At 40.6% G+C, this 19,797-nt stretch overlaps 1 protein-coding gene across 2 annotated transcripts in view; it reads left to right on the top strand.

Moving 5' to 3' along the window:
- LOC104463668 (high affinity cAMP-specific and IBMX-insensitive 3',5'-cyclic phosphodiesterase 8A-like) overlaps window positions 1-19,797 on the top strand; it is a 37,597-nt gene that overhangs the window by 13,633 nt on the left and 4,167 nt on the right. For both annotated transcript variants that reach the window (XM_010076090.1, XM_010076091.1), the window contains 11 exons: window positions 1,364-1,452; window positions 2,505-2,556; window positions 2,657-2,699; window positions 3,657-3,734; window positions 5,613-5,683; window positions 6,313-6,477; window positions 9,081-9,129; window positions 9,386-9,521; window positions 12,178-12,376; window positions 15,160-15,377; window positions 16,229-16,373. In XM_010076090.1, coding sequence (XP_010074392.1) covers window positions 1,364-1,452; window positions 2,505-2,556; window positions 2,657-2,699; window positions 3,657-3,734; window positions 5,613-5,683; window positions 6,313-6,477; window positions 9,081-9,129; window positions 9,386-9,521; window positions 12,178-12,376; window positions 15,160-15,377; window positions 16,229-16,373 — 1,245 coding nt within the window. The remainder of the gene's footprint in view (window positions 1-1,363; window positions 1,453-2,504; window positions 2,557-2,656; window positions 2,700-3,656; window positions 3,735-5,612; window positions 5,684-6,312; window positions 6,478-9,080; window positions 9,130-9,385; window positions 9,522-12,177; window positions 12,377-15,159; window positions 15,378-16,228; window positions 16,374-19,797) is intronic.

Raw genomic sequence — 19,797 nt, 5'->3', positions numbered from 1 at the left:
TGGTATTTATGAGATGCCCAGCTTGAAATATGCATGTATTAAAAAAGACCACCAACAACTGTTCTAGGGATGGAAACGTGTAGGCCAGATTGTAAATCTTGTCAGCTGCCAGGTTACAAAAGACTGTCTCTGTTGGAAGGTTACTGGCCTCTATGCTGCTGCCAGAAGTGAAAGGGGGAGACCCAGGGTTCACAAATTTTGCTTTCCCTGAGTTTTCCTAAATAGCCCTGTGAGGGGGCAGCTCTAGTCCAGGCACCACACGCAAGGGGAGACCTGAGGAGGTCCATCAGTGTTGTTGTATGTGTCTTTGCTGCGGTATTTGTGGCACAGTTTGAGAAGCAGCAGCAGCGTGGTGAGAGGTTGGGAGGGAGCACCAGGTGAGGGGTCCATGCCCCGGCATGTGCTGCAGCTGCATTTGGCCGTGTGGGCGTGTGTCGGCGTGGGAGCTTCTGCTTCACAGCGTGGGCTCCACTCCAGGGTGGTGCTTTGGGGCTCTGTGTTAGACCACAGTGGTGCCTTCTGGATTTAAAAATCTCTAAATAACAAAAGTGGTTGTTTTAGCAGTATTACATTTAAAAGCATGTCTTAAACAAGGGAAAAGGGACATTTCCAAAGTTTCATTGAAAGAAAAAATGAGGCTCTGCACTAGAAAGAACTGTCTCATTTCCAGAGGAAAAAAGACTTCTCACTGCAAAATGAAAAATTCCTTTCCACGCTATCTTTTTTTTCCCCCCATTTATTCATTTTATCAAAAAACAATGATGCTGACAGTGACAATGTGATACTTCAAATATTGTCTACTTAAATGTGATCCTGAAACCAGAGTGCTTTTAGAGGGAAAGTCAGGGGATGGGCAGCAGAATCCAGTAGCTATTCTACTATGCTCTTTTTTGCTTAAAAAAAGCCAAGATAAATCTCTGCCACTTTTTGAGAGAGACAAGGGGGTCCTCCGCGGTGTTAGAGCCTGCAGGTGCTCCTGGAGCCACTGGGAGACTCTTGCTCCAGGCAGGGGCTGGTCTGAGCTCTTGCTCTTGCGGGGGTCTTTGCCAGGTCTCCCCCAGTGACCCCAAACACCATTTGGGGTAGGATTGGGAAGAGAATATGCGGTTCCGATTCCCACAGCACCGGAGGTTTGGCCCATGCCATCAGGGCACTCACAGGCTCTAGAAGTCCTCCATGGTTCTCCATGCACTGGCAGCAACACAGTGACCCACAGATTAGTTACAGGGGAGAAATTTTAGGGTAAGCACCGTTTAACCAGTCCTGACTGGTTTTGTATTGTAAGACAATGAAAAAAGGTATGAAGCTACAGCTTCTCTTCCTGTTTTACCTGAACTTCCTTCCACTTGAATTCCTTTTTCAGGAATGGCAAGGAATGTACTATGCGAAAAAGAAGAATGGAGATAGCATACAACAAAATGTGAAGATACTACCTGTCATCGGACAGGGAGGGTAAGTATGAAAGCTATAGCTATGATTTAGGTCTGAATTAAGGCTCAGTTTAGAGTTCAGTTGCTTTCACCAGCTGTTGGATTATCCTGTTAATGACTATAAAGGAAACTTTTGCAAGGAAGGGAGCCTCAGACCTCTACAATTAATTCCTTGGGGCAAAATCAACTTGACATGCTGTGTGCAGGGAAAGTGAAGTTTTCCTAATTCTCCCCAAAAAGGAGGTGAAGGTCCAGATGTGCTCGTTTGTGACTCTTACTCTTGTATTACACCCTGAAGTCCAAGTGCACCCTCCTCTTTTTCTGTACGTTGTGTTGGGACCACCAGGACCTACGTCCTGTTCCACTGTGTCCCTCCATGCTCCCCTACTCATGGCTGCTGCTGAGTGTCTTTCTGTGGTGAAGTCACTGTGTGCTTTGATCCTCGTCAAAATTCAAGCATGTCTTGATTTTTCTGCAACTTCCACTTCGTCCCCAAATAGACCATTTGGAACACACAGGTATATGTTAGTATTTGGTACATTTATGATGAGTCCTTCTATACTATATTGCAAAAGAAAGTGGATCAGATTGCATGCCATAATAATTTCAAAGCCCTCTAAGGCAACATGAACATTAATTAAAAGTATGGCACATTATCTTCCAGACTTGTCTGAGGCAATCATTTAGAAAGCTGTGTCTTCATAAAGGAAAGGCCAAATGCAGCTTCTTCATGCAGCTACTTCCCAAAAAAAGTTTGAGGTTGATTTCATCCCTGGAAGTAATTCATGTTCTCTACTCTCCACCAGTAGAGTGAAAACATACTTTCAGATTAAGATGCCAAACTTGTAAGACCAGGGCAGAGAGAAAGAGGAGGAGACAATATTTGCAAAAGATGCTTTCATTTTGTATTCCCCATCATGTGCAGAAGTGTGGAGTTTTTCCATGCCCAGTGACCTTTCCTCCCAGAACAGGATTTGTCCTATATTAATTTGTTGCTCTTACCCATTTTGTGTATCAGCACTGAATTAGAGCTGCGGTTTAGATGGGAATTAACATATTGTTTTCTGCTTACAGAAAGATTAGACACTATGTGTCAATTAGTAGACTGTGCAATGACAACAATAAGGTAAGTGAAGATAGTGCTATTCTTGCTTCAGGTTGAGCCCTAAATATTACAAAATGATGGGAAAGTCTTGACTAACTGGATTTCTCATACTGATTTGTAGGCAGAGAAGACGTGTGAACGTGTTCAGGCTGAATCTCAAACAGGTATGACACATCTTTTCTGTCCTAATAAGCGGAGAACGTACCTGGGGAAAGAATAAAGCCCATTGTTAGTGATCTGACTGAAAACCACAGTTGCACAGGACAATCTGAACAGTACTATGTAGCAATAAACTGTGAATCCAGCGCAAAAGGCAGCAAAATAAATACAAGCCCTCTTTGCCTGCCTCATTTGTTTTAGAAGTGATACAAAGCAACCCACCTTTGAAAATGCAGTAATAGGGACCCAAATTGGTATTGTGGTATTGCTGGATTCAGTGTCACATTTCCATTGTAGGTAGCAGGTCCCTGTGACAAAATTAGAAATAAGAAAGATGCCATCTAGTTGGCATGTTGCTGTGGCTGGTCTATAGATAGTGGCATGTATGTTTGCGCTGCTTTTAACTGTATTGTGGGGCATTTGCATGTGGTTGAAAATGAGGATGACCAACACTACTGTTCACCCTTGTCCCACATATCAGCACTTCAGTTAAGGCATCCTTGGCATCCGTGTGCAGGTACTTGTTAATTGTAGCCTTGGTAGCACAGGTTGTATCAATTGGTGCCCTTAAGGGACCAAGGCTACATTGCCTAGTTTGCTAGCATGAGGTCTACTTTGGTCCACCAATTCTTTGTGGCAGTTGTTCCTTGAATGAGCTCAGGTGTGTAGCACAAGTTGTATTCACAACTACATTGGTGTCACTGTGTCAAGAGAGGAACTTTTCCCTCCGCATTTTTAGATCCCTTCTGCAAAAACACGTAGGCATGTTGTGCCAGAGAGCATGACTAGGTTCATGATGGTGTAATTGGGTGAGAGTTTAAAAAGGAGCTTTCATTGGCTCTCATCTGCTGAAGCATTGTGATAAATGTCACTCAACTGCTATCAGGCTTTCTCTGAGTTTTAGTTCCTTTAACATACAGCTTAGGCACAACTTAATGTCATTGTATAATTTTTCTCCACAGATATGCAGTCTTGCAGACACAAAGACAGAAGGAAAGGATCACTAGATGTCAGATCCACAACATCACGAGGAAGCGATGGTAAGTTAAAGAAGTAGGCTTTTCTGATTTCTATATATATTCAGATTTTTATGTGCATCCATGGATACACATACAAATATAGGTGTACACGAATAAAATATCAAGTCATCCATTAAAGTTGTTCATTAATTGAGTCTTTTTTTGAACCAGTGGAGAATGGAAGGCTATCATCTGCCATCCTGCATGGAAGACCTCATGAGATTCAGCACAGATACTTTCAAGTTCAAGTGGCAAACTTTAAACCTAACAAATTATTACATTTCTTACCTCTTCTCTTGATAAAAATATGAAGATAATTTTCTAGCCATTCTATGATTCTTATGAATTTTGTTTTCTTTCCACTTTATTGTATTTTGCTCCATTATATCACCCCAAACTTGATAGATGAGTCACATGTTCAAAACTTTTGCTGATACTTACATGGTTTTGTTAAAGCATGCATCATTACAGTCCGAGTAGTGTACACTAGTGAAATAATGGGAGTAGGTCTGTGGTGGTAAGAATACAGTATAGCAAAAATAGCATTGATTCAAAAATAGCAATGAGAAGCTTAACATAATGTGGCAATGTGCGCTTGCAACCCAGAAAGCCAACGGTACCCTGGGCTGCATCAAAAGAAGTGTGACCAGCAGGTCGAGGGAGGTGATTCTCCCCATCTACTCTGCTCTCGTGAGACCCCACCTGGAATGCTGCATCCAACTCTGGAGTCCTCAGCACAGGAAGGACATGGACCTGTTGGAGCGAGTCCAGAGGAGGGCCACAAAGATGGTCAGAGGGCTGGAGCACCTCCTGTACGAGGGCAGGCTGAGAGAGTTGGGATTGTTCAGCCTGGAGAAGAGAAGGCTCCGAGGAGACCTTGTAGCAGCCTTCTACTACCTAAAGGGGGCTACAGGAAAGAAGGGGAAGCACTCTTGATCAGGGAGTGTAGTGACAGGAGGAGGGATAATGGTGTTAAACTGAAAGAGGGCAGATTTAGATTAGATATTAGGAAGAAATTTTTTACTGTGAGGGCGGTGCGCACTGGTACAGGTTGCCCAGAGAAGCTGTGGATGCCCCATCCCTGGAGGGGTTCAGGGCCAGGCTGGATGAGGCTTTGATCAACCTGGGATAGTGGAAGGTGTCCTTGCCCATGGCAGGGGAGTTGGAACTAGATGATCTTTAAGGTCCCTTCCAACCCAAACCATTCTATGATTTTATGGTTATTATTCTTAAGAGCTGCTCAGCACAAAGAGTAACAGAGATGTGTCTGCATTCTGTAGGTTGCACAGCATAATTATCCAGAAAAATCCCATTTGTCCTTTTCACTACAGAACTAAAATTGCTAACTTATATAAAACATTTGTTTCTCAATTTCCAGTGAATAATAGGCCAGAACCTCTGCTGTTTTAATTTGGCATAGCTACCTTCACTTTAGAGGAGCTTCACTGATTTACCTCAGTTTGGAAGCTGACTCATTATGACTTGTCATGTTGCATCAGGCAGCAAAAGTAGATACATACTGTAATAACCTAAGTGCAGTAGTTACCTTCCTGTGCCTGCCAGTTTATACACACACACATCTGTATAATCTTTTAACTGAGTTTTTAATTGAATATTTTAATTAGTTAAAATAAAAAAAAAAAAAACAAAGACATGATTTTGCCAGTCTGTTACAGCTACTTATCTCTAATCAGGGGTATCAGTGGTTCAGCAAGCATCTCTTTGCACCTGTGTGTCCCCAGCATAACAAGCATGCATATGCATTCTGCAATAGATTGCCTCTGAAGGGCACAGCAGGGTCAGCAGTTCAGAAAATGAATCAGGATTTCTTGGCTGAATCCTCCTGTCATGCCTTATTGCTGAAATCAGGATACAAATTCTGCTTTGTTTTCCACACAGGCAGCTCACAAAGGCGGCACTCTTCTATGGCCAGGATACATTCCATGACTATTGAAGCGCCCATCACCAAGGTAATGTGCACTGTCACTAGCTGTTGTCAGTTGTGCTGAACTGTAATATTGGGCACAAGGCTCCAGTACAGCATCCAGACTGAGGAGCAAGGGAAAGGTGGCCTCTGGTGTCTTCCCCCGTTCCATCTGCCCACTGGTGGACCTCCAAAAAGCAGATGCTCTGAACAATGTTCTCCCAAGCCTGCTTAGTAGAGTGCCCTCCATGTGGTCAGCCATTGCATGACCCTTTTTAAGGACTTCTGCCTATGTGAAGGAGGGACTAGAGTTCCTCCTTTTTACTTATGCATTGTAAACTGCCTTCTGAAACCATTCAAGGATTTGGCAAAAATCATCTCTTTAATAAACTGAGAGAGGCAAATGAGAGAAGGTTATATCAAATCCATTCAGAGACATTTTGAGGCTGTGCTTTGAACAGGAAAGTCATTGATAAGACTGCTGTCTTTAAGGCCACAATCTTATTCCCAGAATCAGTAGCAAACATCAGTGTTTTTTTAACATTCCTTTCATTTTTATTCTCCCACATGTGGACTAAAGTTGTAGATTTGCTGAGTTTTCCATACTAATTGATTAGTGTCTCTGTTCTTTCATAAATCACTTCTAAATTCAAAACATGTCTAATGCTAAACTAGGTAATAAACATCATCAATGCTGCACAAGAAAGCAGTCCCATGCCGGTTGCAGAAGCTTTAGACCGGGTTTTGGAGATTTTAAGAACCACTGAATTGTACTCTCCACAACTGGGGACAAAAGATGAGGATCCACATACAAGTGACCTTGTTGGAGGATTAATGACAGTAAGTACATACTGCCACAAACAGCTATTGATTAATGTTCCGCTGCCTGATTTTCCCAGTTACTTGGTCTTTGTCATCTAGCATATGCTTTGCCTCTACAATGCCAGATATTCAGGAAAAACCTGCACACCTCTTTTGGTGGATTTTTTTTTTTTCCCTTTCATTAATAATGTAGCTCTGAAAATGGGAAGAAAATTGACCAGTCCCTTTGAAGCGTTAGTTTTGCCAGAAACGGAAAAGAAAACCAATTCTTTTTCCAATGTGATTCATTTTAGAAAGGTATAGATGGGAGAGGAAGAAAGTAAGATAGCTAGACACTTGTATTTCTTAATTAGGATTAGAATGACATGTTTTGGGGGCTTTTCAGTATAGAGAAAGAATGTGTTTTCAGAAGAATGCAACATCTATGTTCTTGTTACTATTTATTGGATTATATTTGTACCTCTAGAGAGTTGTAGAAAGATCAGAGTACTTTCAGCTAAAAACATGAATGTTCACATATTGAAGCACAATCATGCTTCACAGAACTCATAATTCACATAAATAAGGCAAGAAAATGAAGAAGGCACGCACTATGTTGTTATGAAAAGAGGAACAGGGGCATTGGAAAAAAAATCGATGTACCCAAAGTTGAACAAAGGGTACAGAGCAAAGCAAGAATTGAACCCACACCTTCAGAGCCTGGAGTGTGACGCTCCTGATAGTCTGATGAACTTGGGTGAATGTTACCTGTGCCTTAAGGATATGTGTTCTCATTAGTCTGTAGGTTACATATAAAAGGCTACCTCAGGAAAAAATCTGACAGTGTGTTGGATGCAAAAAGGCTTACAAGAAGTGAGCTTTTCAGAGATGTCTGTGAGCTATTATCATTTCATGTTGTAACTATCAAGATGCTTTTGCAGTATCCATTAGAATGTTTAAACAGTTTACATATATTTTTGCCTTTTAAAATATCACAGCAAATATCTAATCAGGAGAAAAACAGGAGAGACTTCAAGAATTCCAGGAGAAGACCTCAATGGTTCATACAGGGTTGAATTTACTAACTCAGTAGACAAAATATATTGTTACCACAACATAAAAATATAGGAAGAAGACTGATACATATAAACATTAGAGTCTCAAAGTGAATCTTTTCTCGTGCTGAATACACAGTCCCTAAACTCAACCATTTTCTTCTTTTTGTGGATTGTTGTCTCTTACATACATTTGTATTCTGACTGTACTCAGTCCATGTTCCCAGAACATGTAGGTAACAATATTGCAAAACACAAAATCCTCACTAAAAATAAAACCAGGGCTATTTTATGGAGCAACAGAAAAGCTGAGAAAATCCATCTCAGAGCATGAGGGTATGTGATATTACAAGTTCTAAAATTATCCGGGAGAAACATTTTTCGAGCAAAGGGTCTGTTGAAAGCAGAATCATATTATTCCATTTCATGTTCAGAAGTTATATCTGAGTAGGGGAACAAGTAGTAGGTTATTGGATTTGAACCCTCAAGCAGAATTCATGATGGGAAGGGCATTTGGAGTTCAAAGATGGATTTGCCAGATACAATTACACCTGCTATTTCAACTCTTAAAAAACTAATCTTTGATTCTAAATAATACACCACATCTGGTATCCTAAGTATTTGTGTCATAGCAGTGCTACTGAAGAGTCACTGAGACATTTAGAGGAGTAGTACCCGCTTTCCTTTTACATCACAAAACTCCAGACTAATAAACTTATAAATATGAAATTAAAAATGAGATGTGACAATCTTTTAAGTGCAGACTTTGCATGTTCAGATATAGCATCCACATTTACTTCTGCTATACTTTCGGTGCATAACATTGTTAGTAAAGTGCATGCAGAAAGATTTATTTTTTTTAAGTAACTTGTTTTATGTCATGGGCTAAACATTAATGTGCAGTAACTGATAGCTGCATACATCAAAAGAGAAAGCAGGATTTGGGGAACAGCATTTCGAATTATGAGCTGAAAAGTAAATATTAAATATATCATTCTGTTAGTTTTAATCCTTTGTCTCAGTTTGCACATCTAGGCATCGTGCCAGAATTAAGCCTATGAGGCACGGAGTTGGAGAATACACAAGCATACCTTCATCTTTGATAGAAGGGAAGCCTCTGAGTAATTTGTTGCTCTGCAATCCCAGCAACAAATCACGAGATTCTTACGCTGCTGTGGTGACCTGATCTGCCAATACCAGGGGAAGGAGAGCAGCAACACGTCTCCATCTATTCCTTCCCACCACCTTTGCTTGTTGATGGGAAGTATGTGGACATACTGTGTCTGGTTTGTGGCACACATCCAGAACCTGTGTCTGTGTTGTCAGGCTGTAATTCCAGGCATCCATCTGCACCTGAGAAATTTGAGTTTGTATCTGTCTTGAGTTCATATTGTATCCCGTATCTTGCAGTTTCTCATCAATTATGAACTGTATGTAAAATAGGCAAATCTTAACAATACACACAAGTAAGGAAGAGGCAGTTAGATGACTGTGACAGGCTGCAGTGAGGCTTCACTAAAGTCATTGTGTGACTATTTGGTGTCATCATATAGACCCTGCATTTAACTCTCAACTTTTATTGGACAGGATGGTTTACGAAGATTATCAGGGAATGAATACATACTGTCAGCAAAACGTAAGTTTTAATTTTGCAGTTACTGAGATATTAAAACATGTTAAGAAATTTAAGAAACACAAGAAATGTGATCAGATGTTCTTTTTTATAAGCATTGTTTGGTTTGGTTTTATTTTTATTTATAAGCATTGTTCTGTATCATTACTGACCTTTATAGAAAAGAGAGTTGCCAGGCATTACTACAGAAAATATGTACATTGAGTAAAAGTGTATCTCAGGGTTATTAATCGTGATCTGCAAATATATTCCTCAACAGAAACTCATCAGGTCGCTGGCAGTTTGATCTCTCCAATTTCCCTCAATGACATACCGCCACGGATAACACAGGCAATGGAAAATGAAGAACATTGGGATTTTGATATCTTTGAACTTGAGGCTGCCACCCATAAAAGGTCAGTAAACTCAATCTCATAAATTGAAGCTATTGAAAACTGACTTAAATGTCATCCTGTAATCAGCTTTTTAATTTCTCTACCTGTGCTTTTAAACTGGAATTACTTTTATTTTCAAAGTCAAATGTTTGAAATTTTCTCATTCTCATTTCTAGTTGTGTATAAACCCATTAAATACGTTCTGTTTCATCATACACTATTTCCTGCAGATTCCCAGTGGATGTAAGTGAGGATTATATATCCTTGATATGGTATAATAACAAAACAACATTGTTTTAAAAGCCTTCCTTTTCTATTCTCAATAATAGAAAAGTTCTACAAATCAAATTGTTGTCTTATGGGGATTCAAATTCAAATTATGGCCAACTACACACAGAGTCAACATGCTGGTCTTAATTTAATCAGTTGATACAGATCATGTTTTATATTCCTTACATGTAATTGGGTAATTTTTATTCCTAAACAGTTCAAATACAGCTTTTCAGCAGAATTCCCATTGCCTTTGTCTGGGATTAGAGGAAAGTCTTTATTCTAAAATCTTGGCAGGCAACATTTTATGTATAAGATTAACTGAAGAATATTTACTGATAAAAAGTAGGGCATAGCAATTTCCATCACAGAAGTTTTCAAAAGCAGATCAGCAGTTGATGGACTGTTCTTCATTAGTAACAAATCTTCGCCCTAAGACTGTAAATTGATCTTTCTGTTTAAATCCTTGTTTTTATTTTCTGATGCCTATCAAAAGTTCTCCTTTGGGTCTAGCTTCATGTATCGTGATTTGTCTTAGCTTAAAGCTTCTATGAGACACTAATTTGGAGGCTAGATCCTGCAATGAACTGACTGTCTTAAACCCTCATTAAATCTCAGATCCATAAGAGCTTTGAAAGCTATAAAAAACAAGGTCTAAGAAAGGTATCAGGCATTTAGTTAACATCATTTTTAGACCATGGTTTTATGAGCCAAAAAAAGTGGAAAAAAAAAATCAGGTTTTTATTCTTCTTTAAAGTTATTTTATTGTGAGGAAATTTGCATCCAGTTACTTTGGGGTTGGTTTTTTTTTTTTTTTTTTGCTTTACTTCATTTCCCTTTCTAATGAGGTACTGTCGATACAGTAATTAAAAAAAAAAGGCAAAATGTAGTCAGTCTGTGCAATTTACAGTATTTAATATGCACATTGCAGTACCCTAAGAATTAATTATGCCAGCCAACATACATGAGACCACCAGATAGGTTTCTCTGTTCTTATTGACTTGGAGAAACCACAGAGGGACAAAGGAGATACTTTGTTGCCTGTCCTCTTATTAAACATATTATAATTATGGTTGCTTCCTGCTGTGTTTAAATAAAGGCAATTTATTTATTAAGAGAATTAAAGTGATCTTCAATGAATCACAAGTATGAATACATTATTAGTATTGTCTTCAAGTCCGAGCAGACATATGGTAGTAAAGCCAAGATAATTCATTAACTCTAAGCTTTAGTGCATTACAGTTCATGGACACAGAAACCTGGGGAGACCTTTGTCTGACAGTGCTATGTGCTGGCGATTAAAGGGGATTTAACTTTAGTATATTATGATTCTAGTATATGACACAATACTGTTGAGTGTTTTGCAAAAAGATGTACATCTAACTCTAAATTACCTCACCTCACCCGTCAGGTGCAGCTAGAAATCAGAGTGCTTAATGCATCTGGAATCAAGCAGCAACAAAATAAGGGTTTAAGATCTGTTTTTAAGAGTCCACATTTGAAAACATTTTCCACTATACCTGTTCTTCTTAAGCAAAAAATGTATTGCACAAGAAAATACCAGTATTACCTGGGTTTGAAAAAAGGCTAGTGGACTAAAACTTGATTTTTTTTTCATTAAATATTTTAAAATTAAATATATTGCACTTTCACAGCTTTCAGATTAGAAGTATTCTGTACTGCTGTTCTGATCTTCATTCACCTGCCAGTTAGTTATCTTGATTTAAATTGTGTAGCTTGGCCTGGGAGAAGCAAGAGTACTAGAATACAGTGATGTTGGCTGTTTTTGGAGAAAGATCTCCAACTGGGTGAGCCTGAAAGTTCACCTTGCCCTTTCAGGGTTCTAGAGATGCCATACTCTGGCCTGGTCATTTGCTTCCAGAATGCCTCCATCTCTCGTCCCCTATTGCATGCAAAGCCAACAAGCAATGGAAGCCTGCAAGGGTGGGCGTAAAAGAAATGGAGCAGATCTTCAGTGCAGAAAGAACAGCGATTGCAGCATTGTATAGTATAGATACACTTAATCGAACTGTAAACAAGCTAGTTTAGAAATCTGTGGCAGCAGCAAACTGCTTGCTAATTTATCTCATTTTGACTGCAGTCTATATTTACCCAACATAGACTCCCTAATCCCCAAAATTCTGCTACATGTAGTACAGCAGCAATATAAAGCCCTTTTAATAGTCCTGGAAGTGTCAGGAACTGGCATGGTTCTGAGTGTGCATGTGATGGGTAGGCAGAACATTTCTACAGGTCTGGATTGTAATTCTCTAACAAGTCTTACACCTGATCTGACATGGCACTGGTTAAAAATGCTGTATAGATTCATACTATTTATTTGTGCTGTGTAATAAATATTATTTCAACCTCATTTGTTTTAAAACTTGGTCTTTATTTTTCTCCACAGGCCTTTGGTTTATCTGGGTCTCAAAATATTTGCTCGCTTTGGAATCTGTGAATTCCTGAACTGTTCAGAATCAACTCTGAGGTCATGGTTACAAGTTATTGAAGCTAACTACCATTCCTCGAACTCCTACCATAATTCCACTCATTCAGCAGATGTACTACATGCCACTGCTTATTTCTTGTCTAAAGAAAGAGTAAAGGTGAGTCCACATTTACAAGAAACAGTGTAGGTGGGAAGTACATGTGCAATCAAAGGAAGATATCCTAAAAAAAGATGCCAAGAGCCAATTGTCTACCTAGTGCTGACCAGTTTGATAACTCTGAGGTCAAGGAACTGGGCTGCTTTACGTGAGTTCTACGATCTCTCTTGTGGTAAATGTGGAAGGATGGCTACTAATATGGGAATCGAGCTATTCTTCATGGGAGAATAAGAAAACCTCCTTTTAAAACAAAACTTTTTCATACAGTTAAACTTTCGCAGATGAGAGAGCTAATGACACAATTATTTTTGTGCCAGTACATGCCAAATACAGATTTAATGTAATAAATCACCATCTATTATGTCTTGTGATGGTCATTTTGCAGAAGAGTCCCAGGACAATATAGGCCATAAAATAGGTTTAGTGCTTCCAAAGCTATATCACCCTCTGGATGAGATGCCCAGAGGCTTAAAGAGACTGCATTGGAGGACAGTATTGAAAAATATTTCTTCTTGAAGTTCCTTGTACCATAACACCCACTGGCATATTAGAGCCACCGACAGCCAGATCAGAGCAACCTTTTTTCTCACATGGCCAGAGGGCAGACTGGAGAAAGAGAATTACAACAGTGCTTACACGTGTGTGCAGTGGAGTGGCAGTACATATTTCTGAGTTGCATTTTTTGATAGAAATTCCTACCCTAGGTTGGCCTGCCTAAGGATAGTGCTAGTGATGGGCACCTAGCTGAGACATTTGTGACTGTAAACAAACTTCTGACAGCTCATTAAAACTGTAGTAAGGCCCTTAACCTGGAGCTGCAGCTCATTAGTGTGCTCTCCAGAGGCTGACTTAAAAATACTGTATGTCAAGTGGGAATAGGACTTCACTGGATGTCCTCAGCCCCTGGTTTGCCAGAGGTTTAGCTGGTCTTCCCAAGAATATCTATGAGAACAGACAAGCTCTGAACTTATTTCAGTGCCACAGAAGAATGTCTGCCTCCTCCTTTTCCAGAATGTTATTTCCATTCCTCTGTAGGCATAGGAAGAGGAAAAAATGTTGCAGCAGCAGGAGGAGCAAAATCAAAGTTCAGAATTCTCTCTTTATCTTTTCAAAGTTACAGCCCAAAGTTACTGCTTTTGTGTTGTCCAGAGTTCAACTTAACCTAAATACAGGTAGCCAGATTCTGCCACTCAAATTCACACTGAGAAGATTTTTTTCAGTAAATTGAACTCAGTTCTTCCCTGGGAAGATGTTCTGGCTCCCAAATTGAAGCAGTATTCTCAGAATAATTTTTTCTTCTGTGCCACAGGAGTTAAGATGACAAAGTTAGAATCCTTCACCTGCAGTTGAGGGAAAAGGTGTTGTAAATCCCTCCAAAGTTTGTTATGTCAGATTCAGGAAATAAGCATCAGATGCACTGCTGTGGTCCTACTGGGCAAGTATTCTCTAGTTTCTGGCCACTTCCCGTCTGCACAAGTCTTTCTCAACCAGACTGAGCACTGGTCAGTGTGTCCCTCTGAGGAGAGCCTGTTCTGAAAATCTCTCTCTCCTGACTTCATACCACAAAAATAGGATCCCATGAGCAGCAGGTGAAAGAAAGAAGGAAGAAGCTAACACATGGCAGATAGTATTTCAGACAATGCTAGCTATGAACCTAGAGTAGAATAATTCTTTACCTTTTCTTGTTCTCCACAAGACTTTCTTGACAGTCTTCAATTAATAATATCCTAGCTCCATCAAAGTTAAGTCACTGCATTAATGTCAAGAGGTGTAAAGTGCGGTAGGGATTGCCTTTTTACCTAGCAAGTCTAACCATTCTGAATGGTACTGTCAAAGCCAGAAGAGAATTTGGACCTTAAATTCTAGCTAACTGGAATGCAAATTATCTGCCCTGCTCCCAGATTCAGCTGGGAACATTTCTGCCCTTGTGTCTGTTTCATTTTATTAAAATTTTTAACATAGTTGTTCTGTATCTGTGATCCTTCACAAAAAGCCAGCATAAACACAGCATAAAGGCTAGTTTCCAAATGTACACAACATATTTCTGAGATGCTTGTTCTTTTTCTCCTTTATGCTATTAATACAGTATTAAAACTTAAGTATAAAACCTTAAAAGTCAAACAGTTTTGTATTTTATTATAGGCTAGATACAGTTAGACGTAAAGCATGGAGTGCAGCCCACTAACAGAATCAGAATCTGATACGGAAAGTATAGAGCAGTGTGTCATGTAATTTTTCTATGGATGTAACCCATCAAGTATTCTTCACAGAATTTGTATTAGCTGTAGCCCCAGGACGCTGTTGCTATAGAACTGGATATATGGGAAAAATTCCTTACAAATTGTAAACCTAGCCAGCATGTAAGTGGAATGTGATTAGGACAATTAATTTCCCAAAAGAAATTAAGGAGTCTGGTGGAAATAGAATAATTTTGAGTGATATTGGTCTTTTTTTCCAAGACAAATACCCTAACTTCAAGTGAAGGTGGTTTCTATGTTGTTAGAAAACACAAACTCATTTATTACTTTGCATTTGTTTAATTTGATGTGCTTTGTCAAAGGTGTGGCTAAGGCAAAATTCAAGAGCCACGAAATGGCCAAAAAAAGTCACGCAGTGTTCAATGAAGCTTATAATGAATTTTCCATTGCTCTGTCTATGACATCTGACCCTTACCAATCTTCAGAGTTCTGGCTTTTATTCTTCAGCAACTTGGCTTATTCTTATGGACAGAGTAGGGTTTCTAATGAGTCTGCTAGGAAAACTAAGCATCCTTCTATTTTCAGCAAACTTTGGACCCGATTGATGAGGTTGCCGCACTCATTGCTGCCACAGTCCATGACGTGGATCACCCAGGAAGAACAAATTCCTTCCTGTGCAATGCTGGCAGTGAGCTAGCAATTCTCTACAATGATACTGCAGTGCTGGAGAGCCATCACGCTGCCTTGGCTTTCCAGCTCACCACCCGGGATGACAAATGCAATATATTTAAAAACATGGAGAGGTAAGCTTAAAACCCAGGGTCGTTGTCTGCCCACTGACATCTCTCTCTTCTGTGTAACATAAGAAAATGCAAACAAGCATCCTAGAGGAGGGTAGTGCCTTGTGGATAACTCCTTAGCCCCTGTGGCAGTTTGCTTCTAAAACAGTAGAGTGCTTCTGCCTGTCCTGCACAGATTTAGGAGTAATCTCATGGTTTCAGTTACTCCTTTGGATAAAAAGGCAGACCCTATCTAGGGAAATTTGTGGAAATCCTAATGTTAGCAAGTCTAGAAGAATAATTTAGTATCTTTGGATGCAGAGGACAAGCTATGGCTGAGTGGGTAGATGTTTGCTGGGTAGAAGAAGGAGAGAGAGAGTCACAGGGTATCAGTCAAAAATGAAATGCCTTGTTGCAATGGAAAGGATAGTGAAGGACCTGTTGTTCTTCTTCCAGCCCTAGAGAGGCATTTAGGGTGCGGATGTGACCATTGCCTAGGCCCTCTCAAAATACAGCAGAAAAGTATTGCTGAAAACTTGGCTGGAGCATGAGCCACTCCTGAGTGTCTGTGCTAAAAGCCTTGGGAACATGCCGGTGTGGCATGTCCTGGCAGCCGTCCTGAGTAGCTGGTGCCTCTGCTTCTATCCAGCTCTTGGACTGCTCCTCCTAGAGACCCAGTCATGCCTCTAGCACATACGTCTCTACACACCAAAAGGTACTTCATCCAGCATAGATGCAGCAAGCCTTTATTACTGTTTTCTTCCCCCAGCACCTCTCTTCAATGGAAATGGTCTGTAGCATTTTGTTAGACTTGTTCTAGCAAGCAGCCGTTTGTGAAGCAGACAGCATTCTTAATTGTTTCCTTCTTTAAACAGGAATGAGTATCGAACCCTTCGCCAAGCCATTATTGACATGGTCTTAGCAACAGAAATGACAAAGCACTTTGAGCATGTCAACAAGTTTGTCAACAGCATTAATAAACCCTTGGCAGCGCTAGAAGAAAATGGGGTAAGCGACACTGCAAGTCCTCCTTAAAATGACCAGGCAGGGACTGGAAAACCTTGGCAGCAGGAAATCCCCACATGGTACTCTGAGAAAGTTTATCAGAAATGTGGAGAAAGAGAGACTAGAAATGTGTCTTTCACCTCAGGGTTTGAATGCCCTTCTGCTTAACATGGTTGTCACACGTTTTGAGGGTGAGTGGGACTCACTTGGATCCTATTAATATTGCAGTGCTATGATGTTGTACTGGGGACCAGCATCTTGGGCTGTATATTCTCCTGTTAAAAATACCATTTTGATGCACCCAGTCACTCCCATGGAGAGAGCACTAGTGGGAAAACTTGGCATTATTGTTGGCCATTTCTGCAAAGGAGCCAAGGCTTGCCTAAGAACAGAATCTGAATTGCTCCCTCACTCATGATGGGAACCAGTGGTGGTGCAGTGTAAGGGAAGGTATACTGACTGCCATATGGTGCATTGTCTGGAAATGAGGGCCCTCAGCCTTCTGCGCTGCCTGGCTGCATTCATGGGTTTTCTGTCTACTTTCTTTTTTAATCTTTAAAATAGATGATGGTAGCATTATGTATCATATAGACATAATCGATAGCCATCTGGAACCCCGTGGACACAATGAAATTGCCTCATAGAGCTCATTCTGAAAAACCACCCCAGTTTCAGTAACAGCTTCAAATAGCAGTTTTGTTGCCAGTAAGAGCAGTGTATAATTTCGTTGGAATGTTTTTTTGGAAAGAGAAGATTTTCAGAAATGGTTATAATAAAGTTTGCATCAGTGGCAACGTCCTGTAGGAGCTGCAGTGGTTTTCTGTATTTTCTTACCATGTTTTTTAGAAAACCGCATTTATGACTGTTGTGCGTAATGGTGGAGGGCAGTCGTTTTATTATCTGAAGGTGGGAGAGGAACAGGTCTTGTTCCTTCACCCATCAGAAGCAGACTGGAACTTAACTGGAGGGAGAGCACCTTTGTCCACAGGAGTATCTGCTAGAATTAGCTTTGTTATTGGCACCCAGCGAGGCTAATGAGGACTATGTGAATGTGAAGCCAAAGTCTCGGTAGGATACTGGTTTTACTGACTAAACTAGGAGAAAGGCTGTTAAATCTGTGGCTCTGAAGTATTTTTCCCAGACAACCTCACGTCTTATGAATGTGGCTTAAAGTCACAGGCAAATAATGTTGATTTTTTTGTGGGTGCTCTATTTGACCTTGTGGAATTATGAAGTTCACTGCCCAGGACATATCTACACTTTGTACAAGTGCCTGTTTATTGCTACCAGAAGCTAGAGAAGACCAGAACTAGTTTGTGCACATATTTATCCGTAGATTGATCATTTAATAGCTAAGCCATAACAAAGGCTTGGCACAGTTGGTCTCCTACCTATTACAAATAAAGGAAAGGTGGTGAAAAAACAGGCTTAAATTGCGAAGTTTTTGTCAAAGGCACGTGACAGGACTATGACCATCTCTTCAACCTAATGGCTCCATTTAAATGCATGTTATGATGCAGTCAGCCCTCAACTATATCATCAGAGTCTGCTTTTCACTGACTCTGCTCTAACTTCAGAGCCCTTTTACTGCCCACTGTCTCACCATGCCGTTTTCACTTCTCACCCACTGTTGCGCTCCTTGGCTTCTCACTAGCTCTGCCTCTTCCTCCTCTGTTTTCCAGCACTAGCTTCCTCATTCAACAAGCCCCTCCTTTTTCAGCCTTCCTCCCCTCTTCCAGTTCTGTTTGCTTGCCAATCTCCTTCACAATTCCCAGGACATTTGTGCCACTCTACTCCTTCTCTTCACCTTTTTGCATTCAAATCAGGCAACAACCTCCTTTTCCTTGCTGCTGTTTTTCACAGGTTTTGTTTATTGCAAGTACAGGAGAGACAGGGTCCCTGATATTAGCTACAGTCTGGTGCCTGGACAGTGCCTGGTCCAGCACAGCCAGGAACTAGAGTTGCTGGGTGAGTCCTGTTCAGTCCAGACTCCAGCAATCCCGATTGAGTCTACACAAACCACAGCTTTCTTCTCTGAAGTTTGTAACTTGCCCAGCAGATTTTCACAGGGATGATGACTGGTTTACCCCAAAACCATCCCTCCAACTAAGTTCCAGGTCCTCACTCATAAAGATGTGAGGGTATTACAAAAGAAAAAAAAAAAAAACCAGCAACAATTTCTAACATCAGGATGAAGAGCTTATTTCCCCCAACCTCATATTTAGAAACCACCAAAACATTTTTAACTGCAATTTTCAGGGGGAAAAAAATCTTTGCCTGAGGCGGACACCTGGTAGGGAAACTTCAACCAAACAATTTAAATTGGCAGTTATGAACAGTATTAAACAAAATCTTGTAACATGAAGTGTCAGCCTGCAGACTAGCCTACAAACATAGCTGTAGATGATGAAGCTGTTTCATAGTAGACCTTTTCTTTTAAACATATACATGTATTAATTTGCGATTGTGGAATTTTCCACAGAACCAGTTTTGCTTAGCACAATTTTAAGAAATAACATGCTAATACATTTATGCCTGATAGACGTTTTTTGTTGCAGGATATTTTAATTGAAATGTAAGACCAGCAAAATGGATGGAAAATTGTGAGGCTAAACCTTTCTCTGCTCAGTTCCTTGATTGTAACAAACAAGAAGAAAAGGAGGAGGAGCAATTCTTAGTAGATAACAAGTAGGCTTGCCAGGAAGAGCCAGGGCACTTTGCTGGCTGTGCGTGATAGTCTGCAGATGAAAGTGCTGCTTGATGGCAGCTCCTTTACTCATCCCACTGCTACCATACCACATCCCTGCTCAGTGTAGTCTGGTGTGTAGGCTCACTAGAAGACCTCTTCTCTCAATACCCCTGAGAAATGGCTTGTCTTTATAGCTCTTGGAAATCTGCACGGATGCAGCTGGACAGCCCCTCTGGGTGGGCGTAGCAGCATTCAGCATAGCAGGGAAGAGAGATGGAGGAGAACAAGGGAGCTGCTGCTGCTGGGTGCAGTGCACCGCACCGGCTGACCTGGTGGACTGCATAACTCTCTAGGGCACGTGGTCCTGCTGGAGGGCTCGTACTGGCCTGGCTTGGTGTGCAGAGCCCTCCTCCCACCCCCAAGAATTGCAATGCAGCCGTTTTTTGAGCAGCAGCATCCATCCACAGAGCCAAACAGCCTGGAGAGCTGAATAGCTGTTGCTGCTGAAGGAATGGGGCTTGGACCTGTACAGTGAGATAGGAAAAACAAATACAGTGACACACAGAAATCAAAGAAAAGTTTAATTCTGCCCTTGACCCCTAGGGGCTGCAGAGATCTGCCCCACAAGGCATTTGTGATTCACAGCAAATTCTGCCCATGGATGGGAAGATAGGCAAAGCCTATATAATCTTTATTGGAAACAAGAAACAAAATGTTTCCCTTCTTTTGGTTGGGAGTTTCTCAGTTCAG

This window comes from Pterocles gutturalis, unplaced genomic scaffold, assembly GCF_000699245.1.
Source record: "Pterocles gutturalis isolate BGI_N339 unplaced genomic scaffold, ASM69924v1 scaffold11863, whole genome shotgun sequence".
Taxonomy (NCBI): Eukaryota; Metazoa; Chordata; class Aves; order Pterocliformes; family Pteroclidae; genus Pterocles; species Pterocles gutturalis.
This window is presented reverse-complemented; position numbering and strand designations above follow the sequence as displayed.